Genomic DNA, 14,747 nt, shown 5'->3' on the forward strand with positions numbered 1-14,747 from the left:
CAGAAAGACTACCTTTGGTATCCGAAATAACTCCTACAAAGCTCCACCAAGAATCAAAGCTTGCTCTTCACGTAAGGAATCTGCTTTCAGTACAAAACACACACATAAACACCAGAAAGTAACCATCAGTAAAGTCAGTTTAAGAGCTAAGGAATACAGCAGTGCCCAGTGCCTAAACAGCAACACAAAGACCTGCAGCAATTCAACGTGCTAAGCACATAATCGTAAAAATTTATATACAAATTTTACAAATAAATAAAAGTTTTGTCACGACATTTGCTATGCACTCTCTCTTTTCAGTTCTCCACTGTATACTTTTGCCTTATAAAGAGTCAAAGACCTTGCAGCAGTTGTTATGGTAAGGAGGCATACACACACTGAAATATAACACAGGTTTATTTAACAAAAATATTCTAGTCATGAAGGGAACGGGAAATCAAAAATAGAAAATTCTGAACCCTGGTCACACACAATATCACAGTTATCTATGGAAAAACATAGTTACTTAAATAGAACCAGATCCTAAGAGAAAAAAAGATGTCAGCTTACCTGGCACACTTAGCTCATCTAGAGAAACCTTGAAAAGAAAGCTTGAAAGAGGTCAGAAAGGGGACAGAGTAGTGACAACATGAAACCAAACGGTATTCTTTGCAATATTATTCAAGAAATACAACAAACTACTAACATCTTCCTCAGGAAAAAGCTTCCTACACTACAGAATTTTAAAAGGCAAAATCCCTAACTCACAGGTAACAAGCCACAAAACAAGCCTATCTTTTCTCAATCCCATGCTAGAATTCACAAACAAATTTGCAATCACAACATATTTTTGCTAAGTATCTTCTGATTTCAACAGTAAAAAGAGTAGAAGGCTAGTGTCAGAATTCAAATGCCCAGACGTCAATTGCACATGGCACCATGATGCAGAACCACAATATTTTGTCTAGAACTTGCTGTGGAATATCAGTAAATTATTTTCATTTTAAAACTCAGTTTACCTTTCTTGAAAAAAAAAAATTAGCTTGTGTCTCATCAGGAAGTTTAAAAGTTGAGCCACTAGCTGCAAGATTCGGAAATACAAACAGAATAATAAAACCATCATGAAGAAGAGTTCCACAGGCATTCCCGAATACATTCAGATTTCATACTTACTAAGAGCTTTATTCATATTTGCCATCTGAAGCTGACTTACCATCCACTAGATTATTATTAGAGGGCAATACCTTATACAAGATCAATTCAGGCTCAGCAGAACACACACCTAAAACCTAAATCTCTTTTACTGTGGTTTTCTTGCTCATTATCAAATAGTCCTCGAGCCTCACGTTTCCACTGGCTCAGCATAGCTCACTCAACAGTAACTTTTTTACATATATATATACACACACATATATATATGTATATATACACATTTTGACCTTCTTATTCATGGGGTATTTGAATTTAGAACTTCCTTTTATGACTCCCAAGTTATTACTGCCTGCAAGGCTGAGGTCTGTTATTCAGGGTTCTCATGCTACTGTAGCCTCTGCTTTTTAATCTGGTTTGTCAAGGTGTGCATTTCCACACTTGATCCCTTTCAGAGTTACCTTCTTGTTCAAAGCCAAGTGATATCTTACAGTGAAAAGCATTTTAGAAACCTTGAAACCAAGAGTTGCTTCCCTCTAACATCCCACTACATGACCCAACCTGCTCTTGTGAGCCTCTCTCTTAGGAGATTCATTCTCTTCCACAGCCAATAAATTCAAGCAGAGAAAAACTAACACACAGTTCTTATAAAGAGCAAGGCAAAAGCATCTGAAACACCAACCTTAATGTCAATAATCAAAAGCCTTTGTCGGGTTTTACTCTACAGGCTCATTCCACTTTCCCTTCATCATTCTAGGATCTTTCGTTTATACAGATTCAACTTCACAACAAATCCCACACACACTGCTGTGCTTGATACATTCACTATCTGTCTGTAGTCTGTCACAGGGGAGACTACACTAGGAATCGAACAGAGTATCAACCTCTGTCAGGCTTCTAGGTATGACCCTACACAGAGGAGTTATTACTTAAAGAGTATATAATCCAGAGAAATGCACTTGATTGTCTTCCATGTAATCCAAGATGACAACAAAATGAAGCAAGTAGATCTTCAAGAGAACACCAACACAACACAGGCCTGGCTAAGAAACAAAATCTCCCATGATTTGGAAATGCCTGCAGTTTTAGGGAACAAACACTCATCTTCCTTAAGTTGAGGTGTATGTTGTCTGACTACACTACAGTTTGAACAGTTGTTAAAACCAGCCATTATTAATGAAATTTGAGGGAAAGGGATTTTAGCATACAATTTACCTCAAAATGTTTCATCTGCATGCACAGCTTTCAACCACCACCACCCAACCCAACAAGCAAGAGGAGAAGTTAAAACACTCTGTGCTACAACTGGAGGAAATTAATAAAGCAACACTAAGAAACAAGTCTGAGGTACAAGGAAAGTGAGTTGTACAGAACAAAAAAGCATTATTTTTGTCAGTACCAAGAAGTCTGATCTAACAGCAAAAGCCAGGATGAAATAGAATGACATCACAGAAGCAGAAAAAACCAAATGGGACACTTAAGGGACCATTGCACAGGATGGGAGTGTAGAAAACAGATAAAATAACGAATAACTGAACTATGGGATGAAAAAGAAAAAAAGACAGTGACAAACATTAGATTACACTGAGGTAATTTCTTTAGCAGCTGAACAAAAAAACAAAAACAAAACAAAACCAAAACAAAACCAAAACAAAACCTTAAACATGCAGAACTACACCACCTGGGTGATGCTCAGGAGTTTTGAGGAGGCAAGGAGTGCGTTACGCATGTTCCCAAAGCAGGTGACCAACGCAGTGCCACGGAATCGTCAGAGATTAAGAGTATTTGGTTTCAACCTTGTGCTATGTAGAACTGCTGCAAATGAAGCAGAAGAGCTACAAAACTGCGCAGAGGTGACTTCATTTGTAACTCACTGTGCAAAATAGAGGATGTGATTGCGCGCACACAGAGAGCACTGCATGCTACTTTTAGCATAATCATAGGGCAACCTTTCCCTACAATTTAGACTCCCCAGCCAGACTCTGGGAATCCTTGCAAATTAACTTGGTTTTTTTGCAAACCCCATGGCTATGCACAGTCCCAACCTCCGGACTACAGAATGTGAAAGAAAAAATACACTTTCACTGAAAAGCCATTTCTAGTCTTTTTGCCCCCTCAATAATTCAAATCATACAGCTAACTGCTGGACTTGTACACTTGCCACTTAGTAATTCAACATGCCTCACTGCTATCCTTCTGAGTACACAGCCACAGGACAGCTCAAATTTCAAGCATGTGATATTTTTCATAGGAGATTGTGAGGATTTTTAATACCTTTGCTTTGCAATGTACTTGCAATTTACATTTTAAATCTAATATTCATTTAGAACAATTATTTTTTATTTTCATAATTAAAAAGGCTACTCTGCAAATTGTACAGAAAAAGGATGCTCAGCAGAGGACATCAGGAAAATTCCATGTTCACACAATCACTCCCTGCCTCACTTGAGCCTACAGGAGTATTTTCTTTCATGTGGATCAGGCACTGAAGGCTAACCATGACATTTTGCCAGTACCTTATACAACTGTTTTCTGGAAAGACAGTAACATTGAAGATCAGGAATCCTGACTTCCAAAGGGAATGCAAAACAGTGTTTATGCACAGGATAATTAACCACACAGCTTTGATAAATACAAACTGAACAGCAACTTGTCTCAACAGAAAAGATTTGAGACTCTTTTAATGAGGATCTGGGCTTTTTTCCTAGTCCTCCCTAAAGTTAATGGTCTGTGGAACAACACTGCTGTTTTCTAGAGCAGGAAGGGGCCATGGACAGCAGAAACTAGTCAGAAGGAACACAACCCAAGTTCATAATGTCTCTACCTTAGGACAAAGCTCTATTCCAGCCTGCAGTTTTGCCAGAGATTTCATTCTGACAAAAATTAACAGGCTAATTTGGCAAACTATACCGTTCCCAATGAAATCAATTACTAGTTGTCAGAGATTGCCAAAGGGTTGTAAAAGTACAGTGTATATCAGTTAATAGCTCAGGGAAATAATTCTGTCACAGCAACATTGTTGGGACCACACTGCTGATCTCTCGGAGCAGATAACATGAGTTCTGGCCACAAGGAGAGGCTGCTCAGCAATTCAAGTACAGTTTAACCAATGAACAGTGTGGAAAGAAAGGGTAGAGAACTGTATTCTGATCCTCACTCCTAGCCCAGCCTCAATGATTTCCCACTTCACCTGTATTTACTTTCCCCATTTGGGGGGGAAAAAAAAAAACAACAAAAACAAACAACAAAACCCACCACATTATTTCAGAAAAGTAGAAAGTCTTATAGATCATAGCAAAAAAATGCACAGTGTATCTAACATTCACATGCACAGAACAATACATGCATCAGAACATTCTGCCCCTCCTTCTCCTGTTTAGGTTGGTAGCAACACACACCACAACCAACATGGTTCAAGCAGCTTGACTACAGATTTGCAAAAACAAAAGTGGACATACTCCCATCAAATGCAAGTCACTGCCAAGACTTTGGTGGTAGCAAGCACCTTTTGTTTAAGGCTGGAAGTTGAAAACACTTATACCTTTCTTTTCCAGTAGTCTACCCACAGAATATCAACAGTGTCTGTGAATGGAATTGTCCACATTTCCCAAAGGGTAGCATATAAAAGGATTTTTTTCCTGCTGCCCTTTTGTGCCTTTGTTTTGCTGCTCATGTCAAGGACACAACATGGAAAAGGGAGGAGTAGACAGGATATGCTATATGAGCTCTGTTATTACTTTAACTTTGCATTTTCCAATGGGAAACAACGTTGGGGAGGGGCAGAGTCTCACAGGAAGCTTTCCATATTGTAAGTCACAGGCTGGCTCCTGAACCTTTCCAAACATGCTCCCATGATTACCTCCTATTCCATGACTGCCTTTAGTTACCACCTCAGCTGGTTTCTCTTCTCTTAAAAGCTTCCCCTCCACAGCTTTATGAATAAATGTTTTATCTGTTTTGTTCTAACATCAGACAAATTCCTTAGCACACCAGCTGTTCCCAGTCAAACCATTTCAAGACATGAATTTATCATTATAAACAACGACAAGTATAAGTTAATGCAATGTAAACGAGAGAACTTAAAGCACATTTGCATCATTTACTATACTTACCATATATAAACTATAGTAAACACAGCTGTATAAATGCATCACTTATTTCCACATCTCACTGTGCAAATTCAAGCCAAGAGGCTACTAATACCAAAATATTCATTACTCGTCATTTTCAGGAAGAAGATGCCAATACTGATGCAATGTGGCTAGAGTGCATCACTTTTGCCATACCCAGCATCTGAGAAGAAGAAAGGTCTATGGAGGGCTTTTTGTTATCCTTATTATTTTATTTTAAAGTGACTGTTTTCTAATTGTTTATCTATTGATGCCATATTCTGCAATCAAGGAAAACTGTTATTTTCTAATCTCCTGAGAAGGGGAAATGTTCTTTTCCAGTATTTTTCTTTCTAATGCATACCAGCAAAGGATCACACTTCTGCTAAGTCCCCCTATTTTTTCTGCATGATTCTCACTACTGCAGAGGCTTCTGTCCTGGTTGTTTTGGATAACAAAACAAGTGATAGAAAACTTAATTTTTGCTTACTCATGGGCCCATGTGAACTGCATGAAGTTCAACAAGGCCAAGTGCAAGGTCCTGCACGTGGGTCAGGGTGACCTCAAGCACAACTACAGGCTGGGCAGAGAACAGATTCAGAGTTGTCCTGAGAAGAGCCTGGGGGTGTTGACCGATGAAAAGCTCGACATGAGCCGGCAGTGTGCGCGTGCAGCCCAGAAAGCCAACTGTGTCCTGGGCTGCATCAAAAGCAGTGTGACCAGCAGGTCGAGGGAGGTGATCCTGCCCCTCTACTCTGCTCTCGTGAGACCCCACCTGGAGTGCTGCGTCCAGCTCTGGGGTCCTCAGTACAAGACATGGAGCTGTTGGAGCGAGTCCAGAGGAGGGCCACGAAGTTGATCAGAGGGCTGGAGCACCTCTCCTGTGACAACAGGGTGAGAGAGTTGGGGCTGTTCAGCCTGGAGAAAAGAAGGCTCTGGGGGGACCTTATAGCAGCCTTCCAGTACCTAAAGGGGTCTGCAGGAAAGCTGGAGAGGGACTGTTTATCAGGGCATGGAGTGACAGGACAAGAGGGAATGGCCTTAAGCTGAAGGAGGGTAGATTTAGATTGGATATAAGGAAGAAATTTTTTACTGTGAGGGTGGTGAGGCACTGGAACAGGTTGCCCAGAGAGGTTGTGGATACCCCATCCCTGGAAGTGTCCAAGGCCAGGTTGGATGGGGCTTTGGGCAACCTCGTCTAGCAGAGGGTGTCCCTGCCCACGGCAGGGGGGTTGGAACTAGATGATCTTTGAGGTCCCTTCCAACCCAAACCATTCCATGGTTCTATGATACTTCTGGAGTCAAATTTAGGGGGCATGGACAGGAAAGAATACCATATTACCCCTGTTCAAAAAAGCTTACTATTATATGCAAACAGCTGAGAAGGAAAAAAAAAAAAAATCTCAAAGCTGTACAGAGAGTACAGTATCAGAGAACCTTCCAGAGAAGATGCGTAGGCATACAATCAATGCACACTGTTTCTGAGGTGGAGTCTTAAATATCTCTAACAGTGGAAAATGTCCCATCATAAAAACTGTCTTACAAGGCAACAAATTTTGGATTATTTTTTCTTCAGAAGTTCATGTAGGAACTCTCCATCATTATTTTATTAGGATTTTTACCTGGTTAAGAAAATTAAATCATAAACAAAAAGGAAGTTAATGATAATATAATGATAAGCTTTGCTACAAACTGTCATATGCTTACAATGTCCACAGTCATGCAGATTCAAGCAGTAATTTATCTGCTTGTTCCCACACTTCCAACTGACACATCTGACTCAGACACTAGTATGGTTGAAGAATCAGAAACATATGTCTGAAAAGACCAGTAGTTCTGCCAGAAGGTACAAACTGTGTAAAACACATAGAGGAAATGGAGTTTTGTTTTATTTTGTTTGGTTTGTTGATTAGTTTTTTAATCCCAGAAGTCTTCATTTAAGTTTATGATAATGTTTTCGTTTTAGGATTAACATCTTTCAGCTTCAGATCCTTACAAATATCCATACAGTTTTTATATTAACCACCTCTGCTTTTCTACTCCCCTCTTTGAGGGTATACACTTCTAAGTAATCTCATCCAGTTTAATCCCCCAAAATGGTCATCACATCTCTTTCTGCGCTCTAGCAAAGATCTATGTTTTTCCTAGCTCAAGACAATGAAGCTTTATCCTCCTTGTCATGGTAGCTGAAGGCAACACAGGCTCTTTTGCCACGGTTATCTATATAAACCGTTCCTCCATCTCATAATCTGTACAGGCCTGAAAAACAGGAAGCCTATTTAATGGACTAGTACAGTTGAAGTAATGGGTGCTCAAGAGTGTTACTGATAAGCAGCTTGATAACAGACTAACAATTGAGATGTCTGTAGTCCAAAGAACTAAGAGCCTTTGCAAGATACTTGCAGCACTGTACAACGAGGACATGCAGAACAGGAAGTGTCCAAGTAATACTATACAAAATGAACACATGCTGCTGGTAAGGACTGGCATTTGAGAGACCGCTTAGCTTTTGGATAAAAATTAATCAATTAACAACAAAAAAGATCTATTAACTCTGCAAAACAGCATGCGGTAGAAAACACATGATACAAGACATAAGGAATTCATTAAACGGGAAATATGAATTGTAGTTTTGTGTTTTCCTTCTTGACATCAGTAGGGAGCACCCTACTTGCTAGCTGCCCAACTGCTTGCACACCTGAGCAACAAATCCAGTGACTGAGTTACATGACAGCATGAGCAGGGCACAGTGCAGACGGAGAACTATCACACTGCATTTCTGCATAGCTCTCACTTCAGCAGGCCTTTCTCCCTTTACTCTGATACCAAAGCTGTCCAAACTCACTCTTCAGTCTGATCACCTGAAGCTCACCTTTACAATGACAGGTATTTCTATATAAGCAAGTACTCTCAGCACTTAGCATTTTCCTGAAGGAAAATTTTAGCTTTCAAATGCATCTTTACATGGGACGCATGTCCTCCCTCTACACTATGGCCACAACAATGCATCTCTGGATGCTCTGAAACCTATTCATCATCCTCCTTGTTCTCCTCCCTTAAGTATCCATAGTCAATGAAATCAGTTCCTCCCAGCATTTTCATAAATGAAGCTCTCTTTATACTTTGGAATTTTAAACATTTGAGGAAATTAAGTATTATGCTACCCAAAAGATCACAATGAGTTATCAGTAATCCAACTATCACTGTAAATGTAGCTACCACAACTTAGCAGTGCAACTGCAGTATACACACCACAATTACCTATTTTAAACTAAAACAGAACCGATTATTGCCAGAGGGTGTATTTTGCTAAACATTATACCTGCTTATACCCAATTCTACAATACACACACATTTATACTTGGACATCCTCTCAAATTAATTTGGACAGCTTACTATACCCTTCTAAAGAGCTGGCAGATGGTTTGCATAGTTTGCAGCCATCAAAACCTCAGACTGTAACCCTCTCTGATCCTTCAAGATAAGCATACTCATATCACATAGGAATTTGGAGAGAGAAAGTCTTCCTAAGGAACTTAAATACTACAGGAAAATATGCCTTTGACTTTGCATGCAGGCAAATGTCATGGAAAAAAACTTCAAGCAGATATTAAGCCCTACCTGGGACCAAATTCTAAGAATGAAAGCAAATGTTAAGCTCTGCGATTCTGTCCTCAAGTAAGACTTACTGGTGGTACATAGTCCTCATCACAGTTGTTCAAAAGTCACCTACACTTTTGACCGTACAGCCTAATAAAATGGGAAATGGTATGTGCCAGGCTTCCTCCTGAAAAGCATTAACAGTAGGAACAGCACTCCCGCTCCAAAAGCTCCAGAATTTGAAGCATGATTTGAGCAACAGTGTCTTATACATTCCTACGAAACACCCAATTCATCTAACTGTTCTCATCATTAATTGGAACAACTGGGAACAGGAAAAAAAATAACTTAGCATATTTGGAACATATGTTTGAAGTAAACCTCATATTTCTTTTATATAACTTAATTAAGGTTTGGGAAGTTTAACTTCACAGCATTTGGAAAATATTAAGGGACTCCAGACAAAGCTTACAACAATATGTGCATTTAGCTAACATGTTTTAATATATGACAAACATGATGGATATTTAAAAGCAAATGTATACAAACCCTTCAGCAATAGCATTAGGCCAGAATTCTCAGCAACTGATACACACAAATTCCAAATTTTCTTACACTTTAAGAGGTTGGCTGAATTTTTCTTCACCTTTTAATTAAAAAGTGGAGAATACTTTTTCTGGTATTAGTTAAATCTTTGACAGGACAAAACCATGCTGTAGTCTGTTCATTTAAACTAATAGGACAAATCCCTTTTGCTAACTGTATTACTTAATCCTGTAACTTCTTTTCACTCAAATGGCATTAACACTAACAAAAATTATTTAGTTAGTTAGAACATTGCCTTACCGTGTAAATGCCAATTCTACAAACAGCAAATGAGAGCTGGATACATTCAGACATAGTCTAAAGAAATTAAAATAAAGACATTACCAAGAATGCTATTAATTAAGAATTAGTTTTCTTCCCGTCTCTCCCCTCTCCCCTGAAAGAAACACCTGAGGGCATATTACTCTGTGTTTCTCCTGTAAGGCTGTATTAAATAAGCTGAGAAAAATGCCATATAAATTCAGATTATGCAGATACTTATTACCTTTCATACAGAAGCAGCTGCCAACACCATTGCACTTACTAATTGTGTTTCATTATAGGCCTTGAATTACCTAATGCTCCCTAAAATGCCAGTACACAACATTAACATTTTGCATGCAAGCTTTCAGTCCCATTTATTTTTATCTACTTGGGCTTTACAGCAACCTGCAAGAGACATTTTAACAATGTGCTTTGTGGCTTCTTAGTGGACTGTAAAGAGCTTCCATCTTTAAATACTATAGTTGTTCTCTCCCTGTATCATCATTCAAATTCTCTTCCTCTATATACCAAAATAATGCATATAACTTTACATTCCCACATTTCTATAGTCATACTCCTTTAGCTTTCTGAGATTTTCATGTTCAAAACAGAATTCTCAGTCTTGAATATTTTATTTAGTCTGCTGTTACAGCTGCAAATATCATATTAAAAGTTTTTACCCTCAACTCGCTCAACTTCCAATCTGTTGTGATGCCACAATTCTATGTCTTCTGCAGTCACCCAGACAGGCTGAGGATGGACTATGAATTTCTGATGAAACAGATGAAAAACACCTTCTTTAAATAGCATAAAGAAGCCAGAAAATAAATGCAACTCCCCATCACCAATAAATATAAAACCTATTGTAGGTTTGCCATTTTTTATATACTGTCAGGTACAATAAATGAGGCTTACAATTATTTATTCAAAAGAGTAATTGAGGAATTACTTTAAATAAGGTATTTGAGAAGTCACTGTAAGCAAAAATTAAAGCAATCAAGTGGAACATTTTTACTATATGTTTAACAAGTTCATACATCATCTGCATCTATTTTAAGATGTTGAAAGTGCTGGATGCTACAGATTTCAAACAGTATTAGTGAAAACTTTATTTTTCAGCCTTTGCTTTCTACTCCGCCCCCCCAAGAAAAAAACTGCAATTGAATTACTTGTTTAATTAGAAATGTGATTTTAAAAAATAACAAGAACAGTTCTTATGAACTATGAGCAATAAAAAAGTATGTAGCAACATTTTTCTTTTGCTGTAACTGTTAAATTTATATTTTAAACAGACAATATTTCACTGAACTGTCAGAAAGTCAAAAAGTGCAGCACAAAAACCTGAAAGCAAACCTCAACAGCGTGGTTGATTTACTTTTCTTACTGGAAGCAATCTAGAATATTATTGCTGACAAGGAAATGCTGCTTCAAAGCACCATTTAATTTGCCAGGATATTTTTTCTTTTTTCTTTTTTTTTTCCCCCAGCTTTCAGAACAAACATCCAATTCTATGACTCTGAGTATCTCACAGAAAAAAAGTCACAGAAAATAGGAATAGAACAAACTTTGAGAAACCCTATGTTATAGAGAGTGGTGGGGTGGGGTTATAAACCATACCCATACCTCTCCTGGCAGTACTTGCAGACCTTGTTCCAAAGGTTCCAGGGATGGATGACTTCCCCAAGCAATCTAGTGCTTCATTACCCTACCTACTAGGAAGTTTCCTAATGTTTAACCTGAGTCTGCTGCAATTTAAGCTTATGCTTAAACACCAGGTGATACATACAGTGATTTGTATTTTCGGTATCATGACAGATTCTATGTTGATGGCAGACCCAACTTTGTATATAAAGTAAAAGATTATTTCAGGTTGCAAGGGAAGTAAACATGCAGCAGCAGCATGCAGCAGCAGCATGCAGCAGCAGCAAACCATTACAGTTTCTCAATGTATACAGTTTGCTTTTATTCTAGACAACCACAGCATTATAAATTGTTTTCCTTTTTTAATTTTTGTTCAGTACTTCCAGCCTATACATTCATGGGAGAACTAAGCTGCAGTTCAAATTCCGCAGCGAGCACCTGTGCACCCTTGCTTCAGCAGAATAAAGCAAGCTACATGTATGTCACCTTAATCATCTGTTGCTGGCTTTGCTACCGTTAATGTTTCGAAATCAACAACCTATTACAAGGCATGAATCCTAAAATTATCTCCCCTTCCTACTGTCACATACAGTACCAGTGAATGTTTCCCCATGCATTTCCAAATGAAATATTAAGCTAATCCCTTCCCCAAGCCTCCAAGATAATGCTTATGGCTATAGTGCTAAAAAACTTCATTAATTCCAATGCTGTTATTAGCTTCTCTCTTATATTCACCTCTCTTCCCCCCACTCCTTCCCCCCCCCCCCCCAAAATTTACATTCGCCTCAATATTATTTCAGTTTAATCACTGAAGAAGTGTCAGGAAATTATTTAAATAATTAGTTGTTTAGCGATACTATCCTACAGACTATCACTCTGACCACTGAATTACAATATATGTGATAATCTGCCGCTGCAATGGAGAATTTATTCTTGATACTTGTAATCTTTCATTACTTCAGTTTTGCACCTCATTTTGCACCATACAATTAGGCAACAAAACAATTGTTGGAGAATTCGCATTTAATTTACTTACAGTTTATTGTTGCTTTCTGAAAGGATTTTACATGGTAAGCATGAAAGTAAAAGAAAAAAATAATGTAAAAATATACCTACAAATATTACAAAAGAAAGATACCTTGTTTGATACAATTCTACAAAGACTTATTCTTAACAAAAGTCACTTAACATGTCTAAAGTGAGAAACAGAGTCACCAGGTCAAATATGTCAAACAACATAAGCATGCATCTCTGCCAATATGTACCCTTCTGGTTAGGCAAAGGGTCATCTCACAAACCACAAATAATTTATCCAGCTGGAAATTAAACTCATGGCTAACAAAAATATTTGCTCAAAACTCTGTTATTTTAATCACATGTTGTAACTGTTCATAGCGACTTACAAAGATGTCTGTCTTGCAGCTGTACCACCTTTCATTCACAACCAGCATTTGTTCTCTCCATTTTTTCAAGCATTCAGCTATCAGTACAATTATCAGTACAAAATAATTTCAGTATTTGGTGTTTAACACTAAAAAACCCTCATACATCTCTGATACAGGCATACATTAGTCTGCAACTATACAAATTCATTGTTTTAATATCTATATCTTCAGCAAATACTAAATGAAATCCCTACCCATAATATTTGCAAGAGAGCAAATTCTGAAGAGATTAATAGAGCATGTTCTGCAACTGATCTCTTAAAGTTGAAATTGCTGAGTTTAAAAGACTAGTTTCAAGAAGTCTGGTGGGCAAAAGGCGGGGAGGGATCCTAATCAGCTTCTCAGAAAAGATACAAAAGGCTCAACACCTGCCAGAAATGCAGGAGGTGGTATCCTCAGTTCTGCCAACCAACAGAAATACTCACCCTGACCTCAGCTTGCTTTGCCATAATCCTAAATAAATTACGGCACTAAGTATAGTTCCAAGACCACAAAAACAGAAAGCAATATAAGAAAAGGAAGTTGTTGGGTTTTTTCGAGTGATATGTTTCTTTAGTAAAATAAAGATTAAGATCCCCTCCTGGTCATTTATAAAGAAGTGGTCCACCCCAGTAATCACCTGGAATTACTGGACCATCCAGGCAAAAAGCTTTTCCACCTCCACTCTTATCAGCATCTTTTTCAGTGTGTAAGAAATGTGAAAATTAGCAATACAAGTGTAAACAACGTGCAGATTTTAAGGTACCTATATGTATGGAGTGTGAAAGAAATTCTCAGTGCTTATGTGTCTTAAAGAATGGGTAGGTACCCAAAAGCACACACAGCTATGCTGCACTACAGGTGGCAGGAACTTTGACTAGAACTGCTGTTTGCTAAGTTTGTGTACTGAACTCCAAGGAGTAACTCAAAAGCTCCTCTTTCTGCACAAGATGTCACAGCCCTCTAGCACATTCCATTAATAACATTTCTAATTTAAACTCTCCAAGTTCTTTTTTATACATTTCTCAGAGATATTCTCCTTTAATGCTGAATAATTAGATTCTTAAAATACCAACCTTCTTGTACATAATCATTAGAAGAATGAATCTGATTTTAGAGACTAGAAGAAACCTGACGCTGATGGAAAGGCAGTGATATGTGAAGAGGAAATAGGATTGGATTCAAGAAGTCTCTTGTCATCATAAAAAGTAATCAAGTGGATGCACCAGAGAACAATGCCCTCCCCTCTTTTAGGCAATATTCTCACTAGAACAGTTTTCCATGACTGTTTCCAGAGCTGCAATGGTTCAGAGAGTGAGAGATGCAGATTAGCCAACACAAACTCAATAGCTGCACGAACAGCATGGACATTTCTTAAGAATTCTGGACCTTTTCTCTAGTTTTACTGAAACTTGAAATTATGCAAGTTTCTAAGCAAGAATAACACACAGAGAGAAGAGCTCACTCACTGCAGAATGCATCACCACTCTGCGCTCTACACAAGCTGTCAATTCAGTTTCAGGTTCACTCAGTGTTATGGGCCTTACGTATAATGTCATAAATTGGTTAGGATGCCAATGTTAGATGGCCAATAGCCTCTGCTCATATGTCAAGGGAGCACCTCCAAGCAGAAGGAACCCTTTAGCTACATGTCCTTGGAGCAGATTAAGTATCTTCACAAATCCCTCTGAATTAAAAACTCTCACCTCCTGTGCAGTCAATGCAATTCTGCTTACACTGGGGAGCACTCCTGGACACCATCCAGATTATTACCATTTTCTGACTGCAATTTCCTGTTCAGGAACTAGACCTAGCTGTCCCCTCAGTGAGGAGGGATGGAGCTGCTTAGCACACAGCATAAGCACTAGGACATACAGGGAGTCGTGTATCTCATGGACACGTTCTCAGGTTCCAGCAATCAGTCTCAGGATCTCTACAAGTCTACCATCACATCTGAAGATCATTTTTAATATCCCCCCCTCAACGGACCTGTCCT

The 14,747-nt window shown here is 38.4% G+C and overlaps 1 protein-coding gene across 2 annotated transcripts in view; it reads right to left on the bottom strand.

Annotated features, from left to right (window-relative positions):
• Positions 1 to 14,747, bottom strand: part of ARL15 (ADP ribosylation factor like GTPase 15) — a 232,712-nt gene that overhangs the window by 209,196 nt on the left and 8,769 nt on the right. For both annotated transcript variants that reach the window (XM_054810232.1, XM_054810233.1), the window contains exons 2-3: positions 10,367 to 10,457; positions 9,684 to 9,740 (exon numbers count right to left, since the gene is read on the bottom strand). In XM_054810232.1, the coding sequence (XP_054666207.1) occupies positions 9,684 to 9,737 (54 nt within the window). In that variant the 5' untranslated portion in view covers positions 9,738 to 9,740; positions 10,367 to 10,457. The remainder of the gene's footprint in view (positions 1 to 9,683; positions 9,741 to 10,366; positions 10,458 to 14,747) is intronic.

This window comes from Grus americana, chromosome Z (genome assembly GCF_028858705.1).
Source record: "Grus americana isolate bGruAme1 chromosome Z, bGruAme1.mat, whole genome shotgun sequence".
NCBI classification, from domain to species: Eukaryota; Metazoa; Chordata; class Aves; order Gruiformes; family Gruidae; genus Grus; species Grus americana.